General features: G+C 49.3%; 1 protein-coding gene across 10 annotated transcripts in view; it reads left to right on the plus strand.

The window, feature by feature from the left end:
• Positions 1-24,309, plus strand: part of PAX5 (paired box 5) — a gene marked incomplete at its 5' end in the record, with an annotated part of 152,558 nt that overhangs the window by 40,733 nt on the left and 87,516 nt on the right. For all 10 annotated transcript variants that reach the window (XM_081150983.1, XM_081150986.1, XM_081150987.1 and 7 more), the window contains one exon: positions 17,608-17,783. In XM_081150983.1, coding sequence (XP_081007109.1) covers positions 17,608-17,783 — 176 coding nt within the window. The remainder of the gene's footprint in view (positions 1-17,607; positions 17,784-24,309) is intronic.

Here is a 24,309-nt window from a genome sequence, read left to right on the forward strand (position 1 = left end):
AATCTGGCCCTTCCTCACTTCAGTGGTGCAGATGTCCTGGGAGTCGAGTCTTTGGTTCTGTTCTAAGCCTTTACTTGCTGTGTGACCTTGGGCAAGTCACTCCTCTCTGCCTTGTTTTCCTCATGTTAAAATGTGGAGAATTACACAGGTGATTTTAAGGGTCTTTGGGCTCTGACATTTGTGGTGTGCCAGAGAGAGCCCTGGAGCTGGATTTCGTTTCAGGATATTTCTCTCTCAGCTGTGTGACCTTGGACAGCTCACTTCCCATCTGTTGGGATTATAGTAACTCCTCCCTCACGGACTTTTGTATAAAATAACAGGTTGGGAAATGCTTTGAAATATCTTCTGGTGCTGTAGGGCGGGGGGGGGGGGTGTGTGTGCTATTTATCATTTTCCCTGGAATTTAAGCCAGCCAGAAGCAGGCATTCTGCTGTCCTCAAGGCTCAGAAAGTTTGTGTCTCTGCCTGTGGCCACAACAAAAGGCTTTATGGCAGGAGTTTGCTCAAGATCACTGCATCTCTGCCCTAAATATCTTTTGAATCTGCTCATTTTCTCCATCCCCACTGCTATTGCCTTGGTCCAAGCACTCTCTCCTCTCCTTTAGACTATTGCTGTGGCTTCCTGGTGGTTCCCCACCTCCAGTGCCCCTGACTTCTCCAAACAGTCCACCTTCCACACAGCAGCCCCAGTGGCACTTTTGAAATCCAATTCTGAACAGTGACTTGCCTGAAGGGTTTTCAGCATTCAAATCTGTCCGTTTTCTCAGAAGCCAAACTTTTTCACAAGGCTGCAGGGCCTTCTGTGGTCACACCCCTGTTCATCTCACAAGCAACATCCCCCCTCACCCTCCTCTTTTCATGTTCACTCCACTCACACCAAACTCCTTCCCATGCCTTGAGTATCACTTGTCCTTTCCTGCTTGTAGCCTAAGGGTTACTTGCATGGGTTGTAGGGTCAGGTTTTGGTGCTAATTCCACCAATGCCTGCTTGTGTGACTTTGGGCAAGTTATTTGACTTCTCTGAGCCTCAGTTTTCCTAAGTGTAAAACGAGGGCACCAATTGTGTCTATGATTGGGTTATGTGGACTGAATGAGGTAATGCATATAAGTGCCCAGGATGTGTGATATGTGCTGAATAAAGGGTGCTTTTTATTATAATGTTGTTCCTACTTCCCAAAAAACTGTCCTCCCACCCCAACCCAGCTGACACACCCAAACTGCAGGTTCCAGCTTAAATGTCACCCCCTAAGTGAAGGCTTCCTTGACGCTCCATTGTTAGCTCCCCTGGCCATATCTGCAGCACACAGAACCTGTGCATTGACAAAAATATCTTATTTGTCACTTGTCTGTATTTTCTGTGAGTCTGTGAGCCCCATGGGAGCTGGAACAGTGTCTGTAGTGGTCACCATTGTCTCCTGGTGCCCAGCACAGGGCCTGGCTCATGGTAGCAAATATGTACTGATTAGGACTCTGAATGTCATAGAAGCCCGGAGCCCATCTTGTGGGCGCAGACTCCTGAGTGGAACTCAGAGCCTTGCACATCAAACTCTCCCACTCCTGCCTGACCTTAGAGTGTCCATTCTCTGGCCGAGTCATGTCCCACAGAAAGGATCTCATGACAACTATTCTAGAGAGAGAGGGAGATCTCCGATGGTCTAAACACACACACGTCCATGCGCAGATATGCATGCTGGGGCCTGGGGCCCTCCTTCTGCCTGCCTTACCTGAGCATGTTTCAGGTGCATATAGATCATGGTTCCAAACAAGAACTGTAACTATAATGGCCAGCACTTATTGAGTGTTTAGTATACCTATTTTAAGTTATTACCCATTTAATACCACCACTGTACCCAGTGAATACTCTTATTATCTCCATTTCCTATAGATCAAGGATATTGTCCCTGGTCACATAGCTCCACAGTGGCAGTATTGGGACTGGCCTCCAGTGGTTGGCTACAGAGTAACCTTACCTGCCACCTTGGTCTACCTCTTACAGAGTGTCACAATAGGACGACATCAGTGGGAATGTCCTCACCTCTAATATGGGGCTTCTGTTCCACCTTTTTTTTTTTTTCTTCCGGTTCTGCCTGGTCTCCCATCACCTTGCCACGCAAAGCTTTGGGGGACCTTGGCTTAGACCCTACTTTCTTACTCAGGTACCCCATTTCTGTGGCTTCCCCCAACTGCTGTGCACACTTTTCTGTCACACCTTCAAGTTGGTCAGCTTCAGGAGCAGTTGGCTGATCACACGTGGACTTTAAACCTCAGCAGGGTAGTGGACTGGAGTTTGAGCCCAGCCCTCCCAGTGACTAGCTGTGCGAGCTTTGACAATGGCCTTAGCTTCTTTGAGCTTCAATTCCCTCATCTGTCAAAAGGGGATAATAATAATTCCCTCTTTTCCTGGTAATTAAAAAATGTTACCTAAAATGTTTTGATTTTAGGACGGGTACATGACAAATTTTAAAAATATCAGCTACTGTGATTTCTACCATCAGGGCAGAGTTTTTACCAAGTCTGGATTCCTCAAGATGACCTTGTTAAGAACTTTCTAAATTCCCAGCTTTTTTGTTTTCTCCTTTATTTTTTAATGATAGTTTTCTTTATACTGCTAGGCCTAACGATAGGATTACTCAGGCTATGGTAAAGAGCCATAAGAATTTAGACTGGCAGAATTTTAACTTCATGTTTCAGAAGCTAATAATTTAAGTTGTAGATGAGGGCAGCTTGCAGAGGCAGGACAAGCTGGACACCAGGTGGCAAGGCCTGGGCTCCTGGTCCCAGTTCAGCCACTATCTTGCTGTGTGATCTCAGTCAGGCCCCAGCCCTTTGGGTTCTTGATTTGGATGCAATGAGCCCAGACAACCCTTCCAGCTCCTGACCCCCCCCCCCCTTCCTGAGCTCTGCTGTTCCCCCTCCCTCCTCCATGTTCTCTCTCTTCCTTCCCTTTCTGTCTGAGACACAAATGCCACCAGCACTTTTGAATGGTACTTTTGTCCTGCTAACATCTCTTTTCTGAAAAGAAGGATCAGTCAGGTTTGTATCTTTTAAATGCTAGCACATTTGATCAGTTAAGAACCTGCATACCTCTCTCCCTCAAGACATAGCCTTAAGGAGACAGAAGCAGCAAAGCGGAAGGCTTATGGGACACAGTGGAGGAAAAGCTACAAAATCTCTTTGGAGACCTGAGGACGTATGATCCCTCCGGCAAATGCCTTCTTTTCTGGGAGCCCCCTTTCCTGCTCTTCCCATGACCCTAAGCATTTTCCAGCCTGACTCCAGTTATGATTTGTGTCCCTCTTAGCCCCCCACGGAATAGGGAGGAGGCAAGAGCAGAGCCTACGCCTGAGTCATCCTTGTCTCAAGACCCCTTTGAAGTAGGGCTTGGCACACTGGACTTGGAGTCACAGGTCCCTGGGTATCAGTGATGGCTTTGCACTCCCGTGCTGGTGATCTGGGCCTCAGTTTCTTATTGGCAAAAGAGAGCAGAAAGCCTTCCTCAAAGTCTTGTGCAAATTCAGTGAGGAGCAACGTGTGAGAAAGTGCTTTGTAAACTGTAAAGCTCTATGGAGGCATGAGTGTCCTTGTAGTTCATTTCAAGTGCCTGCTCTGTGACCTTGGACAAATTCCTTAACTTCTCCAAGGGTCAGTTTTCCCATCTGTAAAATGGGGACTATAATCCTTAGGTCATACAATGACTGTGAGAATTTCATAGTGAATGCAGAACACCTGGCACAGTTCTTGGCACTAGCAGGTGCCCAGGTCTAGGTTAGTGCTGTCCCTTTCTCTCTTATTTCTTCACTACCTCCGCCTGTGAGTACAGAGCAGGTTAATTAAGCCACAGGCTCCTGAAGTCTGGCTACCCAGCCTGAAATGCAATGGGCCACTTCTTGCCTGGGGGATCTGAGGCAACTTCCCTAACCAGTGCTCTCATTCTCTCCTTAAAGAAGGAGAGCAATACCTGCTTCAGAGGGTTGTGGAGCAGGTCAGACCATGCCCATGGATGACTGGGGGCCAGCGTCAGGGCCAGGCGAATGCTAGTGATTCTGCCGGACCTCGGTCCCTCCACACCCCCGACCCAGGACCCCAGCGGCCATCTCCTCCAAGCCCCTGGGCCAGGGAAGAAAGACAGCCTGAGCAGAGAGGAGCGGGATTTGCCCAGGGTGGCACCAGGACTCCTGTGCCAAGAGGAACTTCCAGGGATTCCGCTGTGCGGCCTCGCTGGCCAAGTCCCTCCAAGAGGCTGACCCTCCACTTCGGCCCTGCTCCCCGGGCCTCCCTCTAGGCCCGGCAGGGAGGGCACACGGCTTCCAGGAGGGCCTCAGGCTTTCCCCGTGAGATCGGGAAGGGGAAATAAATTCCACGGAGTCGGAACGCGGCGCAAAAACGAGGGCGCGCGGCGCCCGCGGGAAGAGGCGGCCCTCCCGCCCGGCCTCCGCCAAGCATTTGCAATTTAATTGACATTTGGCGGCAGGAAGCCAATCAGTATAAGTCAATTGACGTTCGGAGATAAAACGACTCGCGGGCCGGCGCTGCCCCCGCGGGCTCAGCGTGGCGGCCGCGGCGCCGGCAGGTAATGGCCCGCGCGGCTCGGCCCGCGAGGGGCGGCCCCGGCCCGCTGGTCGCCGCGCAGCCCGGGCGCCCGGAGAGCCCTAATGAATGACTTTATTTGCCGGGGCCCTGCTGAGAACAATTGAGTTTGTTATGGTAACAACGGATGCCAGCTTTCCGGCCCCGGGGAGCTGCGCGGCGGAGCGGGCGATGCGCGCCCAGGCGAGGGCGCCGGGGGCGGGGGCGGCCGCCGGGGGTCGGGGGCCCCAGCGTGTGCGCCCCGAGCCGCCCGGGACCCACGTGTAGGGGCGGCTGGGGCGGGCCGCTGTCCCCTGGACCACGGCGCAGAACTGGGATGGGCTTCCTAAAGTCCTTGCTCGCTTACTGGGCTGGCCAGTCCTCCTGCGGGTCCCTGCAGACTCCTCTGTCGCCTGCCCCCAGGCCTGGAGAGGACCGGGGGGGGGGGGGCTCTGGCCTTGCTGAGTGATGTCCTGACATCAACTTTTTGTCTCGTGCATCAGTGGAAACGTAGAAAAAGGCACCCCTGCTTGGTGTGCCATGGTTTGGCAAATTCAGGGCTGCATTTCAGCCTGCCCCCTCCACCAGGTGTGTGGGCATTGCCTCTGTGCCCTCCCTCCGCCCTGGAGAGGGCCCTCCTTCCATCTCTGTCACCTGTCTGCTTCCCCATGCTTTTTGGCCTGGCACCTCCCACAGGAAGCCCTCCTTGCTCCCGCAGAGAATGCTATCAGCCACAGGACTCCCTCAGAGCCTGGGAGCCGCCTGCTTTCCTCCATCAGACCCTGCGTTCCAAAGGCAGGGCCCACCTCTGATGCCTCCAGTCGCTCCCTCTGTAGCCAGCATGGGGCCTGACCAAGGGCGCAGATGTGGAAGGAGTGTTCTTTGCTATCTCTCACTTTCTCTCTGTTTATAGACACCAGAGTTCCTTTTCCTTTTATTTGTCTTTTTCAGTTCTGTTTTCAGGCTTGCTGTCATTCATTCATTCAACAAACATTTCCTGAGAACCAACCGTGTCAGCTACTCTGATATAACAGGCCCTGCCCTTGGGGAACTTACTATTGAGAAATGATAATGCAATGCATGTGGTAAATATGTCAGGCACCTACTGTGTGCTGATGAATGACCAACGTTTCTTGAGTTGGCAAAGGCTTAATGAGGGCTTTTCCTTCTGTCGTTGCATTCAGTGATCCGTGATACCACCCTTTGAGAATTACCTTCATTCCCAGATGTACAAACGGATGCTCAGAGTGTTTGAAGCAGCGTGATGCTGTGGAAGGAGTCTAGACTGGGAATGGAACACTTGTTTACTGTGTGAGCTCTGTCCATTTTCTTCCCCTCTCCGGGCCTCAGTATCCCCCATCTGTAAAATGGGAGAGTTGGAATTTATAATCGCTGATGGCTAGCTGAGTGTGAGTGGTCCACAGGGGAGATGGAGCCAGGACCTGAGTCTCTGCTCCCAGCCCAGTGCTCCCTGGTTTTGCAGTGTGACCAGTGTTGGGGTGGATACTCTTTTTTCAGCTTTAGGAGGCTGACAGTAAGGCTGAAGCACTCACTATGTGATAGGTACTGTGCTCACAGCAGCCTTAAGAAGTGTAGAACTATCACTATTTCCCTTTTGCAGATAGAAAAGATGAGAAGTTAAATAACCAGTCCGGGGTCACACAGCTAGTAAGATGCGGGGTTGGGATTTAAACCCAAGCTGTTCACAGCTTGAGGGAAGTACATTCATTTTAGAGTCATTTTGGACATCTATCTATCTTCCTGCCTCTCAAAATGGGTCTGGAGAACTCTCTCTCCAGGGCGATATCCCTTTTTCAGGAAGCTAGATTAGGAAGATAGTCTTGCACATGGGATGGTCCTAACTAGCAAAACTGAAGAGGCTTGGGAAATCATACACAGTGATTTTAATTCTGTCAACGTAATGTCTTGTCTCCTCTTTAAAACAAATCCTTTGTAGTGCTTCATTTGCCATCTTAAAGTGAAATTTAGCAAAAATATAACTTACCCACATACATAATTTAAAGAGTCAATACAATGCCCCAATTGTAACAAAAAGGACAGAGAAGTAAAATTATAATAAAATGATATATTTCATTATGTAAATGCTCAGGCATGACTACACCAGAAGACATAATAAAATAGTCAGTTGCTTGCGCTTATGCGTAGAATTGCCATGAATGCAGCAGCTACAAATGTGGACAGCTGTGTTTCTTGGCAATACAAATACCTCTGGTGGTGTTGCCATCAGCAAACTGATTTCCTGAAATTGTGAACATGTCTTGATAAAATTCCAACCAAAGCTAAGCATAATCTTCCCTCAGTTTATGTGATGGTTGTATTCCTGGAAAAGTCAGTGTAAGTTAAAATACTGAGTTTGTGTGTATAAGTAAAATAGAGTTAAGTTCATGGCTTAAAGATTTATAAAAAGAGTTTTCACCAACCTGAATGTATGACTGGGCATTCCAAGGATGTGTGAGCTGCAGGTTGATCCTTCACTCTGCTCCCAGGATAGCACCCCCACCTTCATCCACAAAAGGCCGTAACCCTTCCCCAATAACAATACCTCACATATTTCTAAAACTTCCTCTGATCTGATCACCCTTGTTGAGATCCATGGGAACAAATGAGTTTCTCTCTGGGATTCCTTCCTTTGGGAAGTTTTGTGCCTCTGTTAAAAAGCAAAGCCTGCATATATTGTGTACCTATTGTGTGCAAGACCTGGTGCTGGGCAGGCAGAGAAGTGTGACCTGATTTGTATCTGGGGCTATGAAAGCTACCTGACCCTAGTCCATGAGTGCCAAGCTCCCAGGTGCCTCAGTTGGTGAGCATAGCCCCATCCACATCTTATCTCCTGTCTAGGATACCCTCTGTCTCCTTCCTAATACCCCAAAGTACTAATCTCGGCTCAAATACCACCGCCTTCCTCCCGGAAGCCTTCCCTGACCCCTCTCTTTCACCTCTAACACCAGATAGGTTCTCTCTGTCTCTGGGCCCTCATTTCCTGCTCTTTGGGGCTCCCTTAGGGTGCTTTCCCATGCTTGAATGGCAACTCCATCTCCAGGCCTTGTCTCCCTGACAGAATAGGCACCCCTGAGGGCCGAGATTGGGTCCTCTTACAGGGCTAGGCTTGGGGTCCAAGCACCAGCAAAAGATGAATGAATGCTTGGACGAAGGGATGTAACTCAGCCAGGTCACCCACTCGGTACACATTTTGTTCTTTTTAATTAAGCAAGTGGTTTCCCTGTTCCTGTCCTTCCCCCCCGTCCTCATTGGCTGGCATGAGACGCTTGCTGTGCAGACAGTGCTATCTCATGTGGGGTCCACCGGCTGGCTTGCTCTGACCCAGTGCTATAGGGTCTGGCAGGATGTATTGACCCCATTCACAGATGAGCTAAGTAAGATCACACAGTTGGCAAGTCACAGAGCCAGAGCTGGCACTCTGTGTGCTACCATCTTTGTCATTTAAATACTTCCAAGGCAATGTCGGTCCTCTGGGAAGTCATTCATTCATTTACTGGCTCCTGACTCAGTGTTAGGCACTGTGGCCTGTGGTGGGTAAGGCCTGGTGGCTCCCTAGGAAATTCTGTCTCCAAAGCCCCAGACCAGACATAGAAGGGGAGAATCAGATGCCATCAGGAAAGGGGTGACCACTTTTTCCCAAGAGGAGGTCACCAAGGAGTGGCTGTCTCCTGTATAACTGTTTTTTGCACTTTGAATGAAATGTGCACTTTTATCGCTTCATCCCACAGTATTTATTATGTGCTTGCTATGTGCCAGGTGTTGTTCTAGGTGCTGGGGACACAGCAATGAGCAAGAAAGACAAAAATCTACCTTCATGAGTGACATTCTAATGAGGGAAGAGAGAATAGAGAAATAAGGGAAGTAAACAGCATGTTAAGTGGGCCGGAGGTTGACAAAGCTGGTGAGGAGAGGGGAGTGAAGCAGGGGCAGAAGTTTATGGGCATGTGCTGGCTTGTGGAGGGCGTCATAGGGATGACACATTTGAGCAGAGAGGGACTTGAGGGAGGGAGGAGTGAGCCAAACACATATCTGAGGAGGAATGTTCCAGAGAGAAGGAAGAGCACATGCAGAGGCCTGAGGCAGGGGTGTGCTTGGCATAGTTGAGGGACAGCAAGGGGCCAGTGTGACTGGAGCAGCACAGCGGAGGAGAGAGGCCAGGAAGGGGGTGCTGCAGGGCAGAGCACCCAGAGGCACTAGGGCCTTGGAAGCCTAGATCCACTAGGGATTTTGCTCAGAGTGAGATGGGGCACCAGTGGGTGGCAGCCCAGAATGTCTAACAGGGAACTTCAGAGGCGTGTTCTGTCTCCAACTGCCAGCGAGTCACTACCTCCAGAAGACTCTCCCTCCTAATCATCTCCTAAACCTGAGTAGCCATTCCTGTCGTCAGCTCTCTCCTGGGCGAGGGCCTCTGTCTGGCCCAGGGGCCTCTGTCTCATCTCCTCCCAGTAGGGTCTCTACACTGCGGCCAGAGCAGACCATATGAGTCTCTCCATCCCACATCCCACATCCTTTCCATGTCTGGAGTGAATTAAAAATGTATCAATATGACCAGACAAGGGCCCTACTGGGGGATCTGGGATGCGGAGACTGGGGTACCTGGAAGGTGGGCTCATTGTGTGGGTAAGGGAGATAGCATGTTGTAGTGGGAGGTCCAGAAGCCCTTCCTCAGACCCTCAACAAGCTTAGACCCTAACCATAGCCAGGCTCTGGCCTCAGCGATGGCTCCTCCCAGAGGCTCCTGCTTTATTTATTGCTTCTCCCCAGCTCCCTGCGGGCAGAGGGGAGAGGAAAGCCCATTAGTGTGTTTGCAGACAGCCAGCGCTGAGCAGATGCAAGGCTTATTTGCAAACTGTCATTGCCCTGGCTTCCTCCAGAGACCTGCATGCTGGGCTCAGCCTTGTGGCTCCAAGAGCCACCTCCCCCAGGCAGACAGCCGGATGGAGCCTGTCCCCTGATTTCCCAAAGCGTAGCGTCATGGCTTGCAGTTGGGAAAATTAAATTAAATGCCATGAAGGAACCATAGCAGTGCATTGGGCCACGTTGACAGTGGAAACTGAAGTTCTTTCTATTGACAGGAGCTCAATGGCTTGGCATAAATTAGGGGAGGTGTTGAGAGGAAGTGCAAAAAGTCCTGGGCCTGGGATACACTTTTGAGTCCTGGTTGGGCTGCTAAGTGTCTTGGTGACTTTGGACAACTGCTTACTGTCCTCTGGGCCTCAGTTTCTAAGCTGAACAAGAAGTTGCAGTCAGTCTTAGAATCCATCCGAAGCTATGAAATTTTCTGAATAGAATTTTGAGAATGCTTTCTTCATCCAGAATTTTGAGAATGCTTTCTTCATCCAGAATTTTGAGAATGCTTTCTTCACCCAGTAGTCAGAATAGTGTGCCCAGAATGGCTCTAAAATTCCAAAATTGCCTGGAGGTGAGCCTCAGCGGAGTAAGAAGCACTCAGGAGCCAATACGCCAGGGCTCTCAGTCTCACCTGGCCTCATAATTCTGCTCTGTGACCTTGGGCAAGTCACTTTACCTCTCTGAGCCCATTTTCTCATCTGTTAAGTGGAAATGATAATTAAACGCACACTTGCTGAGGTTGCATGAGAATCAGATTAGCTGATGAATGGGAAAGGTCAGCATGAATATATACTTGAGGAGTGGTGGGAATAGCTGTTATTATTACTGTTGTTGTTACCGTTTTCACATGTGCCTTACCCTGTCTAGGCACACACACTAGCCAGTACTATACAAGAATATTCCCCTACTGAGTACTGAACTCTAACAAGTCAGTTGAGCTGTGTAAAAGGGAATGGTGGTGCCTCTATACAGAATGAAGAGCCCCTCTTAATTTGTGCTGGCTCCATTCCATGCCACCATAAATCCACCATCCACGTGTTTGGTGGAAAAACACACCACAGATATACACAAAAGCCTCTCCAGTTTTTTTCAACTGGGACAGGAGATGACACACGTTGGCAGACAGAGGCTGATCTCTGTGTATCTAAGAGGAGACGAGCCAGTCCGAGTATATCTAACAGGTCAAGCTCTGAAATGAAGAAGCAATAAGCCAGTGAAATGGTACTATCACCGAAACATGATTGATCAATTGAATTCTATCAGAGACAGTGGACAGTGAGATTAACTCAGGCCTGATAGGTTCAATGAGTTAAAGCATGATGTTCATTTCAGCTTCATTTCACCAGTCTTTGCTTGTGAAATTGGTCAATCAATAGAGGTTGAAGATCATATATATATATATATATTGGGGACCATCATATGGGGAATATAATCTTGGTGGCTGGCTCCTGACTGGGGCAGCCTGCCTAGGGTAATGGAGACAGAACAGGGACTCCATCAGTCCCATCGAAATGGCCTGATATCTTCTCCAAATGAAAAGTATTTTTGGATCTCTGATGATTTATCTTTTTTTTCTTCCCACTCACTTTGATCTATGACAAAACCCATACCCATCTTGGAGAAATATAGTGATTTCTCCTGAAAACATTTGTGCAATGATCAGATAGATACACTTCAAAATATGAACCTTTTTTTTTTTTTATATTGTCCTTGGAAAAAAATAAAGAGTAATTTAAAAACTCAAGTGGGGGTAATGCAAAGATATCAGAGTATTATTTTTAAACCCATTTATTTATTTATTTCTGCATAGTGGGGGTGAGAGACAGACTGCTGTGTGTGTGAAAGCCGAAAAAGGGGTGCATACATGAGAAGTCCTTCCAGGTATAATTAAAACGAAGCCTTTAGCGTTCTTTGATCTCATTTAAAAGCACAATTCACAGAAACAAATCACCCTTTTGCTCCTAGTAATATTTCATTTGCTTTGGAATATTTTCACTGTGGTGGTTAACATCCTTCCTAATTAGTGTGCATATCTCTCTGTAAGGTGGAGTAATTAGGTACAGCATGGATTAGAGACAACACACTAGTCCCGTGGCAGTGCGCAAGGTGTAACTTCCTTCCTGCTTGTTCTTTGAGGTCATCTTGGTTCCTTTAAGCACAAAGAAATCCCATCTCTTCATACCAGCACCATGAGAGCTTCAATAACGCACTTGCACTGTTTGTACATCAGAGCTCTGGACATATATTATTAGGCTCTGGACAATGGATAGTGGTGCTGAACAGCCAGACAGAGAGGAAAAAGCCTTGCACATGTTACTACCTTCCCACTAACCCAACTCCTGCATTCTACTCCTGAATTATAGCCCTTTCCCACGCACCATGCTTTCTTCTGCTTCTAGGCCTTTGCATATGCTGTTCCCTCTGGTTGAAATGCACTTCCTCTTCTCTGCCCCTTCCTTTGGCTAACTCCTTCCTACTCATCCTTAAAACTGGAGCTTCATCTTTTCCAGGGGACCTTTCTGGATCACACCTCCCCCCCCCCGTCTGGATTTAGTGGAGTGGTTTAGTTTAGGGTTAGGAGCAGACTCTGGAACCAGACTGCTTGGGTTTGGATTCCAGCTCCTTCATCTCTTAGTTATGTGACCTTGGGCAAGTCATTTAACCTCAGTTTCTTCATCTGCAAAATGGATAATGGATAGTGGAAGGGACAATAACAGACTTGACATCACTGGGTTGCTGTGAGGATTAAATAGATAAGGTGCTTAGAATAGAGCCTGGCACAGAGAAAGCACAGATAAGGGTCGGCTGCCACAGTCTGGCTCCCCGGGCTGTACCAGCTTCTCACACTCCTCCCAGCACTTACTTTCCTATGCTGGATTATGCACTGGTCCATGTCTTCCACTCGAGGGCAGGGGCTAGAACTTAAGCCCCTCTGTAGCTCAGGTGCCAAGGGCAGGGCCAGATGCCCAGTAGTTCGGTGCTTGTTGCTCAGGAATGAATGGACCCAGGAGGCTTGGAACAGGAATGGGGGCCTGGTGGTTTCCTAGATCCACCTTGCCTTGGACCTCCCTTCCAGCCCCAGACAGATCCCTTTGCCATCCCTGAGTGTGCTGTCATAGGTCCCATGGGGCCCTTCTCTCCCTGACAGCCTGCGACTCATTGGGTAACACACGTCACAATCAGATTCACTCTGGTCGAACCTGAACGTATTTGGCAATTTTACAATTTCGCGTTTTCCTTCTCCGAGAAGAAAGATTGAGTGAAACTAATGGCTGAATAATGGTAGTTCCAATGGAATTTTCCTCCATGCCACTTTGATTTTTCTCAGTCTGTGGTCTCAGTTCAGGATGGGATTTATAAAATCACCCGGGACGTTGACTTTGGTTCTGGGCTGCCACGGGCCATTGCTAGCCCTGCCGCCCTGGTTCTCAGCACAGGGCCTGGCTCATGGTAGATGCTCTGGAAATGTTGCCAACTGACTCTCATTGCCTGTGCCTGGAATCCTATCCCCTTATCTCAGCACTGGGCTCAGATGATTCCTCCTCCAGGAGTCCCTGCCCTTCCCCCGTTGTTAGTCATCTCTAGGCCACCCCAAGCATCCAAACACCGTGCAGAGAATAGAAGCTCCGTGAATTATTTTGAGTAGAAGAATTAATGGCATTTTGTTGTTCTTGCTGGACTCTGAGCAATGATGACTTGCTGTGTTTGCCTTTTGGTGCATGTTGCCAGGAAACTTAGAGTTCAACTGAGTTTTGTAGTTTATCATCATCTTGTTTAAAATTTTATGAACTGCCTCAAATCTTTCTTAGAAGTAGATAAAACGTAAATTCTTAGTTGTTTCCTCCTCCGGGATCACTGATATAATGGAGGTCACCCCCCCTTCTCAAGGTTTTTTACCAAGTTCTCTGATGATGCCAGAGACCATCTTACTGCTGAGTTCCTTTGAACCACTCAGGCCTGCAGCCCCTTGAGGTCGCTCATTCAGTCAACAAACATTGATGAGCATCTCTTATACTTGAGGTGAGTCAACCATGTGCTCTGTCCTCTGAGAGCTCATACTATTAGCAGGGAAAGAAAGGAATAATACTGCTAGAAACAACTCATGTTTACTGAGCACTTACTATGTGCCCGGTACTATGCTAAGCATTTTACATTATCTTCATCCAGTTATTTCATCAGTCGCAGGTATCATTATTGCCCCACTTTATAGAGGGAAAAACTGAGGATTAGAGAGGTTAAGGAAGTTTCTCAAATATCAGGGCCTGAGTTTGGGATGCCCAGGCTTCCCTAGTGTGCTGTACCATGTCCATCACAGTGCTCGGCTTTACTCTAAAACATGTTAAGAGGTGTGCAAGTATCTACAATGTATTTGCTGTGACCTCGAGCAAGTTACTTATTATTTCTGTCAGTTTCCTCAGCTATAAATGGGGATTCTGAGAAGACCGACTTCCCAGGATGGGTTGTGAGGAGTAACATCCAGGCCATAGTGGTGGCCTGTGCAGCTTGCTGAGGAAACTCAGGAGACAGGACAGTTCATTCAGCCTTTGGGCTTGGAAGCAGGCTTCAGAGAGGAGGTGGGGTTTAGGCTGAGCCTTGATGGGTAGAGGTGAAGGGTGAGCCAGCAGCGGGAACGAAATGAGTGGTGGCATCAGGGAGTGATATGAAGGGACATTTGGGTAATGAGGAGTAGCCCGCTGGGATGGTGTTGTGGGGTGACTGGCGGGGTGCCCCTGACTGGAAGGGCAGATCACGGAGGCCCGGAAGGCTTGCACCATGTCCTGTGGTAGTTTCACAATTTCAAAAAGATTAAGTGTATCTCAGTGAAGAAAAGAGATTTCTTCCTGTCTCTGACTTCTTCCCAGAAGCCCCCCAACAGCCCCACTCTCCTCACATGTCCATTCCTAAACCAAATATTAACAAAGGTAGGCTTGGGCAGTCGTTTAAGGGTGGAATGAATGTTGGGAGGGGGGATCCCCTGCAAAGACTGCACAAACAACCAAAATGGGAAAGTAAGTTAATGCCTATTGAATACTATTTAGCAGACAAAAGCTAGGTGGATTTTGGAGAAGAAAATAGTTAAAAATGACTAACCCAGCTTCTTTAGTTTATTGATGGGGCCCCTGAGGCCTGGAGAGGGAGAGAAACTTGCTTGGGCTCACAGAGCCAGTAAGAGCAGAGCTGGGGCTAGAACCCAGGTCTACTGGTTCCCAACCCTTTTCCCACTGGGCCCTGCCACTGCCCTGCCATGCTGAGGAGCGACTGTGAGGATGAAGGAGGCTCTGATAGGGCTCAGGCTTCGGCTGGGCTCTGCAAAGAAATGGGACTCCAGGAGGGGTGGGGGGCTGCCCAGTGGCTCCAGCCTCCTTTCCCGGGGCTCCAAGGCCTCTGGCAGGGGTTGCATCCCAGTGACCAGGATGCCAGAAGGGATTATGGAGATTCCTGTTTGTTTTTATTTTTTTCCTCCCAGTGAGCATCTGCAGACATAAAGTACATGATGATTTTTAAAGAAACAAACCAGAACCCTCCAAGAAAAATGCAAAACCCCTGAATCTGCTGTGCTCTGAAGAAAACGCAATGGGTTTATGATCTTTTAAGACACACAAGAGACAGCTTTCTCTTGACAGATGGGAATCTGAGGCTGTTTTGCTTCCTCCCCCTTTTCGTGACCAGACCCGATTGTGTAAAGCTTTTAGCTTCAAAGCCAGGTTGTGAATAACATTGGTTTAACCTGAAATTTAAAGCCAGCATTTCTTTGCTCCCCGAGACGGGTTTTCCTGCCCCTTGCTCCCCTGAAGCTAGCTTCCAGAATGTTAATTCTGACAGCCATGGTTGACTAAGCCCAGCACTGGGTCTATTACATATTATTTGATTTGGAGTAGAAAAAAAAAGATTTAAAGATACCATGCCCCCTATATACCTTTGTACTTTTGCCTATGTCTGTCCATATATTCAAGCACACCGTTCACATTGCGAGTTCAGATTTTTCTCCCTGGAATAAAATGGGTCCGAGCGTCTCTGCAGCTGCCTCCAGACCACACTCCCTGGTGAACTCAGACGGCGTCTCTGCGGCACAGATGAGAAGCACTAGAGGCCTGGAGGTTCAGACCTGCCTTTGTGCTGCGGATGACTTTCTGGTCTTCATTTTTGTAGTGGTCTCTGAGCATATAATCTGTTTGTGCACCCACTGTGTGCAGCACCCACTGTGTGTAGCACCCCAGAGGCAGATCAGCTGTGTCCCTGGCCTGAGAATCATGAGCCTTTTTGTCACACTATTTATATTGGTTGACACTTTTACCTTTACTGGTCTGATTCTTTTTCAATGAACATTTCCCCCTTCTACTGGATCTAACTCCATGGGGACCAGGGTGGGGTCCCCTGGTCCCATCACCTTATTCCCAGTGTTAGCACCGTGCCTGCTCACTAGGATTGGTTGAGGGAAGAAGGAATGAATGAGTGAGGTCAGAAAGAGGGATCCTGACATTTGCAGATTGGACCTGTGAGTGAAGGTGGCTGTCACGCATATTACGAATTTGTTAATTTATTCCAGAAATATAACTAATCCCAGAGATGAATTAACTGTGGGTCCCCTAATCCCCCCACCATGGTAGCTAATAGTGCAGAGTGAAAATGAAGGGTCCAGAGAGAAAGTGGTTAGAAGGAAAAAAGGCTGGGACAGGAAGGGAGGCTTCCTGGGGGAGGTGACGTGTGCTTGCAGGCTCTGTCTGTGGGGTGACACTGTGCAGGTCAATGAGGAATGGTTTACCTTTCCTGTGGGCATGGTGGATTACCTATGCCTGACAGGCTGACTCCAGGCATCACCTTCAAACTCTCACAAATGCAAAATTCATGTTGCCAGGATGGGGAATGGGAAGAGAGGTGTATAAGTGAAGTTGGTGCACGGAGAGGAGTCTCTAAGAGTGGATGTGGTCTCTCTGACATGGGGAAACTTGGTGAGAACACTGCTGGACCAAGGCCAAGGTCAGGCTTTGGCAGGAGTGGCTGGGGCCAGGATGATTAGCCAGAGTAATAGCTGAGGAGGAACAAGCTGAGCCTTTGTGTGTGTGTGTGCATTTTATATGAAATGCATTTTAATATGCATGTGCATTATATGTAACACATGTAGATGCATTAGATAGGTATATTCATTACATGTAACATATATATACATTATATTAGTATATTACATAATTACAGTATATTACTAGATATGTAATATATATTATATTAATATATGTATATTATATGTAAATGTATAATGCATTATATAAAATATAAAGCCCTATTTCTCCCTTTTTACATAAAGGGTTGTAATTATAAATGCTGTGCTTTACTGTGCTTATTTATTTTTCATATAATGTATCTTGAAGCTCTTTCCATATCAATTCAAAATAGGGCAACTTCTTTCCTCTTTGTAGCCACACAGTATTCCACGGTGTGGGTGTACCATGATTTTTTTAACCAGCTTCTACAGTATAAACTCTTGGGTTGTTTCCAATCTTTTGCTACTAGAAACTGAACCTATCACTTCCCATATGTGTAAGTCCAGCTATAAAATAAATTCCCAGAGGTGCAGTTGCTCTATCAAAAGGAATGTGCATTTGTGATCTTGGTAGATTTTGTCAAACTGTCTGTCATAGGTGTGTGACCAATAAGCTTCTACCAGAGTGGTATGAGTTTCTGTTTCCCTACAGCCTTCCTAACAGTGTTTTATTGACTGGTCCCACATGCTGTGGTGGCAAATGACCCGCTTGAGGGCATGAACTCTGGGACAAAACTCTACCTCCAAGGGGATTGTCAGCGCAAGAGAGGCAGTGGCACCTGCTGATTAAGCCTCTGAGTCAACCTGAGCTCCAGTCCTCAGGCATATCAATGGATCTCTCAGCCTCAATTTTCTCATCTGAAAAATGGGGAAATAATATCATCTTCATTGGGGTCATTGTGAGGATTAGATGAGACGATGCATGTAAAAAAGGGCTTCTTGTAGTGCCTGGCATGTGGCTATGGAAGGCTGGCTCTGCACTAACCAGCAGGGTGACTTTGGCCAGGACCCCTTTGTCTGCTTCTGGGCTGTGGGTGTCTCAGGCCTTCTTCCCAATCTCAGGATCTGACACGTCCTTCTTCAGCAACTGTGTGCGCTGCACTCATCCTTCCTCTCTCATGCTCATCAAAGGTATTCAGGAGTCTCCGGTGCCGAACGGTCACTCACTGCCGGGCAGAGATTTCCTCCGGAAGCAGATGCGGGGAGACCTGTTCACGCAGCAGCAGCTGGAGGTGCTGGACCGTGTGTTCGAGAGGCAGCACTACTCGGACATCTTCACCACCACGGAGCCCATCAAACCCGAGCAGGTATGCTCCGTGACTCACTGCCTGCGCACCTCCGCCCAGGCGCAGGCTGGGGGTCCTCCCAAGGTGTCAGGCTGCGCCACGCTCTCCTCAGAGGCGTCTTCTCCTTGTTCTCGGCCAGATTGGCTGGTCGCAGTGTCCCACGAGGTCGGGAGCACCTGTTTGGGGGCTCTGGCGACTTCTTGCCCTGGTGCCTCTTTCTCTCCTGTCAGCCAGGAGGGGACGTGGCTTGTCTGGCTGCTCTGCCATTGCTGAATGGTGGCCTTTCCCAGGGCTCTTTGCGCAGGGGGTGTAATGATCTTTTGGGCCGCTTGAGGTGGTCTTAGGTCATTATCCTGCCAGGGTGAAGGTGGACATACGCAAGCACCCTGTGGCTGTAGCTGTGTTCCGATGAGCCTGGTGTGCACCCCACTGCCAGCCCTCTCGTCAGCGTTGCCCCTGTCATGCTTTTAGAGACTGGGTCCAAGAGTCTGGAAATGAAGAAGTGTCTCACTGGACAAACACCCAGCTGAGTCATTTGCAAGAGAAGGAAGGAAGCAGGAGGAGGACCCCTTGCTGAGCCGCCCCCTGCTCTGCTCTGGAGAGAGAAGCAGTCACTGCCTACGGTCACAGAGATGGGACCAGAAAGGGTCTGCCCAGGGAGATGCTTTTGGGGCCTGGAAAAGGTCCAGATTCAATTCAGGAGACTTGATGCCCAGGCTATGCCAGGCCCTGGGCTGGTTTTCTTGCTGGCACGATCAGTTCAGACATGGTTCCTACCTGCCAAGGGCATCTGGGGGTGAGTCAGAGAGACCTATGAGCAATGACTTCCCAGAACTTTTCTATCTGGTACTGGTGGTGAGGACTGGCTGTGCTGAGCTTCTTCTACATGCTAATTAGATGATGCTTCTGAAATTTTCTGAAAGAGCCATTTAAAACCACACATCCTGTGTGCACAAGCTTCTGTGGAGAGGAAAGGTGCCAGAGGGGATCTTGGGTGGTGAAGAGTGTGCAAGGCCTCGGGTCACCATCCTGTGGCAGTCTGGCCACCTCTCAGCATTTCCTATGAGGACTCTCACAGACCATCTATCCACTTTGTTTTCAGATGGGGAAACCAAAGCCCAGAGAGGGAAAGAGACTTGCCTAAGGCCACACAGCAGGTAGCATATTCACTTAACAAACATTGATGAGTGTCTACTATGTGCACGGCATAGTGCCATATACTAGAGGTACATTCATGAACAAGACAGACTCAGACCTGCCCTCAGGGAGTCTACAGATGTTTGGAAGAATCACAATAAATAAGAATAACCCAAAGGTTTGTGGATTACAGATGTGCTAGGTGCTGAGGAGGGGATGTCTGAGATTCTCCAAAAGCATAAGGCAGAAACTGCCATCTTGAAGGGGAAATGCATTTATGCTGAGCCCTGAAGGGGTCTGAATCAGAAGGGACATAGGTGTGGAGATGTGCCTGGCAGAAGGAAGAGCAAGTGCAAAGGCCCTGAGGTAAGAGGGCGAGTGGCAGGACTGAAGAACAGAAAGAGAGGCAGTGGCTGTGCTGCAGGGAGCAGGCTGCCAAGAGGGGTGGGAGGGGAGTTGGAGAGATGGGTCTGGTCACGTAGACTGTGGTCAGGAATTTGGTCTTTCTCCTCCAAGTGGAGTGAAGTCTTCTCCTTTCCCTCCGGGAATGACATAGTTGTGACAGACCTGATCCCACACACTCTAGGGGCTGGGCTTTAAGAAGAAGAGTCTGTTTCCATCACAGATAGCCTCTCCCACTGCTCAGAGCCCTGCTGATATATGGCCAAAGCCACATTTCCTCTGACACAAGAAGAGAATGAAAAGGAATCGGTCAGGAAAATTTCCTTAGATGAGGCCAACCTGTCCCTCCAGAATCTGGGAGAAAATTTATCTTCCAGCCGTTGATAAGATCACATAGTTTTAGCACTTGCAAGTTTTCACCCTCCATCTTTAAGAGGTCTAGAGAGGGGACAGGGTTTGTGTGAAGTCATCAGTGAGTGAGTGGTAGAGAGCAAGGGCCCAGGCACAAAGCTTCTAGCATTTCTAATAAGCCCTTATTTACTCAGTGAAGGCATTCAGCACCGATGACTGTGTTTCCCTTTGTGTTTCACATGATCCTTGCAGAAACTCAGACTCTGAATCATAGTTCATTTAGTTTACAATGTCCAGAAAGACTGGCAGAGTCTACAGGGCTTCATAACTGGGAGGAGTCCACTCATGTGTCCATTCACTCACTTGCTCAGATACTCATATGCTCATTTAGCCAACATATTTCTTGCATGCTGGCTGTGAGCATAGCACAGTGTCAGGCACCCAGGGGAGGGAGGGATGAACCAGGCACCAGCTCCCAAGCGCCATACGATGGATTCAGACTCTGCAAGGCAAGGGAGAAGGTTCTGTAGCCCTGATAATGGAGACATTGCCTCAGCTAGGAGCATCAGAGGGGATGTCATGGAGGAGGTGATGTTGGGGGACAGGTCGATAAGCCCAGGTGGAGATGGGGCCTGATGGAAAGGAGACCTGAATTACAAACTCTGTGAGGGCTCCGTTTTTAGCAGTCTCGCTGTGCAGTGTCCTTCAGAATGACGCGGACACGGCTGCAGGCCTGTCTCCGACTGTGTGGGCTGAGGCGGGGCCTGCAGGCGAACCTTGTGGTGGGGTAATGACTGACTCAGGGCTTTCTGGTTAATCTGCTTCACCTCCCTGTAATGTGCAATAATGAGGAGAGATGGAAGGTGAGGCTGCGGGGCTGCCGGGCACACACACAGGCACTGGACTATGAATGACATACCCTCACTTCTGATTCCCAATCACTTTGGACAAATGATGGTCTGAGCAAGGACCTGCAGGCTGGGAAGGCAGGTATGTCAAGGGTACAGGTTCCTTGAGCCGCCTCATGCTTGCTTTCGCCATGCCTTGTGAGCCCCAGAGTGGGCATGACGGTGGCGCCGGGAAGGGGGCCTGGAGCTCTGGCTACTGAAGTTGGCTCCTTCAGTTGTGAGCAGATCTTGACTCCAGGGGCTAGTGGCCTAGGTGAGAGTCTTGCTGTCAGTTTCATGGAGCAGCCTGGTGGAGAAGAAAGAGCGTTTGCTGACCTTGGAGTTGGGGGAGTTTGACTTGAGTCCTGGCTCTGCCCTGCTGAGCAAGTTGCTTTTTCTCTGGAACTCAGTTTCCATATTTGCAGCAGTGGTAATTGTGATTTTGACAACCAAAGTAGCTGCAGTAACAATAACAACAGCAATCTTCCTCACCTACGCACGATATTGTACAGTTTTCAAAGACCTTTCACATCCATTCTCTCACTGGTCTCTCAATGTAAATGCCTGGTAAAGCAGGCTGGGCGAGATCCGTGAGCCCCATTTTACAGATTGGAACATTCTTTTCAGACCGTTCATCCCATGTTCAGGCCCAGGGGGCTTCTGGGACTTGTCAAGGCCACAGAGCTAGAATTTGACCTCAGGATCTTCTGTTTTCTTATTGTACAAGACATCCTGTCTTCTGCCTTCATGTCCCCGAAAGATTCGAGAAGCCAGTTTTCTGACTGGCTGGTTTTTAGAATCGGCCTTTTGCAGCCAGAGTCTGCCTGTTACTCCAGGACCCTGAGAGACTTGCCATAGGCTCAGGTGGTCAAATCCTCCTAAGTCACCCACCCAAATGCCCAAGGGAAGAACCTTCTTCACGGCCAGGCTGGGGTCCTGTCATGAGCTCAGGGCCCACCCTCACCTTGCTGCTTTCTCCGCCAAGATCTAAGCGGGGGTGGGGGGTGGGGGGTAGGGGGGGGGGTGGGCCCAGGCTTCTCACTTTTGCAGGGAATCTTACTAAACCCTTGGCCCTGGGGGGAAGGGGTTAATGTGCACACACTCCTGGGACAATGAAACACTTCCTTTTCAAAATGGTTATCGAAAAAGCAATTCTGTTTTTCTTACATGTGGAGTGAGTAAAAATCACCCTGGAGGAGAAGAGGGGGAAAAAGTAGCTGCTGGTGGCGTGTGTGCGCACGCGCAGGCGCGTTTCTGTTCGGAACAGTGAAACCTGTTTCAGTAAAAGTCGAGTTGACGCTGTCGCGGGCGCTGTGCTCCTGGCGGGAGCTGGTCCCTCCTCTGGCCTCTGCAGGAAGGCTGCCACCGAGCACAGCCTGCCGTATTTACTCTCAGCAGACTATTAACCAACACCAGGCTATTAATCTGGCTTTTGAGCCTTCACTAAAGCCCATAAAAGCTCACAGTTGTCAAATGGAGTTCATTTTAATTTCCTTTCAATCACAGTAAATTATTCAGGTGATAAATCAGCTGGAGCAGCCTCCTGGCTGTAATAGAAACCCTAATTCCTGGCTAATTATCCAGCCCATTGCTGCCAACAGATCAATACGGGCACAAAATGGAACGGGCCCAGGGCCCTCCCTCCCATTGGGCCAGAGACAGAAAGACAGCTGGGGAAGGGGGACATGCTGCTGACCTCCTGGGAAGTTCAAAGGTCACAGGGGGTTAAATCGGGAGATGGCCTGTCCCTTGTCTAACAGAGAAAGCCACCAGAAATGCCTCCTGCTCTCATATGCTGCTTTGCCCTCTGAACGGTGGCATTTCTCCAGGCTGGTCGGTCTGGGGCCGAGCACAGCCTATTCCTGTGGGCTTCCTAGTCCTGGGAAGGGGCTGGTTTGTGTTTTTGAACATGATGAGTTTGGCCATTGGGGATGGCCTTGAACACCTACCTACCTACCTGAGTCAGAAAAAGGACTGGGACTGTGGAGAAAAAGGAGGTGCCGGATATGCTTGTTTTCTTTAGGGAGTTCATGTTCCTGTGCAGTGGGTCTGTGCCCACCAGGAGAGGAGGCAGTGAGGAGACAGGTGTGCAGGCTGAGAAAGGGGGAAGGCTTACTGGAGGAGGTGTCATTAGTGCTGTGCCTTGAGAGATGGGTAGAATCCAGAGCTGTGGAGACTGTAGAGTTGGCTGGAGAAGGCATTCTAGGCAGAAGGAACAGCGTGGGCCAAGTTATGAAGAAATGCAGGTGTGCAGGGAACTGCAAGCTGGTCTAGGAGGTTAGAATGCAGGGTGAGTGAAAGGAAGTCAGGGACTGGGGGCTGCAGAAGCAGGAGGCGACTTAAATCCCAGAGGGATGGAATGCGCCGGTGAGGAGGTTCGGCTTTGCTCTGGGAACAGTGTGCCCCAAAGAGCCCTGAGTCTCCGGTCTGGACTAGTCTGCTCACCAGGAAGCAACCTTCACTGGGGCCTCCCGCCTCTGTCCTGTCTCTGCTGCTACTGTTGGATCTCTGTTCCCCACATAAGAGCCCCTCATGGTTTCCTACCACCCATGACCCAACCTCAGCCCTTTATCCGCACCACGACCCTTCACCCCTGTGTCCCATGAGATACACTGACTGGCCAGGCTTGACCCCTCACTGCCCATATGGGCTGGGCTTCTCCTCTGTCTGAGGGAGCCACAGCCCATGAGCTGGCATGTGCGTGCGTGTGTGTGTGTGTATGCATGAGCAGGGGAACACCAGCAATGGCTCTGAGCAGGCAAGGTGGCAGGCACTACGGTTATTATTACTTTCTCAGTGGTGGTGTTCTCACACCATCCTCCTGCTCAGGGTTTCCCTGCATGGAACATTCTTTCAGTCTATTTCTAAATCTACCCTGTCTAGGTCCAGCAGGACTCGTGCCCGCCCTGGGAGGCCCTTCCTGAGCCACATCAGCCCGTACTGACTTGCCTTTTATTGGAGCTCATAAATGCATCAGGTTCTCACATTCCCGTAGTAATTGTAGTGACTGTGTATTCTTTGCTTAGCATGTGCCTGCTGTGTTCTAAGGAGAACTCTTCTTGCCCCTTGCTTCCCATCTGAGCAAGGAGAAACCTCTGCAAGAATTTAAACCAGAGATTATCAGGATTCAGTCCAATACAGATTAGAAGATTATTCTGGCTGCTGTGGGGAGAGTTGGAGGGTTGGGGACTAGGAGACTGTTGCCAAGGTACAGATGATGTCACTGTCCCCTGGATGTCACTGTGCCCCTGGAGATGGTTGCCTTCCCTGTCTGGGGATGACCATCTCTGCAGCCTGTGCCACTGACCAGGAATTGTGGCCACTGCTTCTCTCCTCTGCTCTCCTTCCTCTTCCCCTCAGGTCCCCCAATTCTCTAGCCAGGTTCCCAGGATTACTAGAGTTGAGCTCAGATTTGATTCTGAGCTTCCTGGTGGTCAAAGCGAAATGGGAAACACAGGGAGTTGTGTGCTTCTCATTGTCCACCAGGAGAAAATAAGCCAGTTCCCCAAAGGAAGCCATGTTTTCCTGACACGTAAGTGGAAAGGAAATAGTCATATGGGGTTCCAGTGGGGGCCTCCGTGGAGGCAGTGGGCACAGTCTTCCACACACTCATAGAGATGCTGCAGCAGGTTTTATAGGGTTCTGCCCTAGGGGTAAATGTAATGACCACATGCTAATAGGTGCATTTCTGCAGGGGCAGGGCTGCTGTGAACACACAGCTCAAGAATGCGGCCTTTCTAATAGCCCAGCTTAAACTAAGGAACATCCCA

The sequence above is a fragment of the Miniopterus schreibersii genome (genome assembly GCF_964146895.1).
Source record: "Miniopterus schreibersii genome assembly, chromosome: 11".
NCBI lineage: Eukaryota > Metazoa > Chordata > Mammalia > Chiroptera > Miniopteridae > Miniopterus > Miniopterus schreibersii.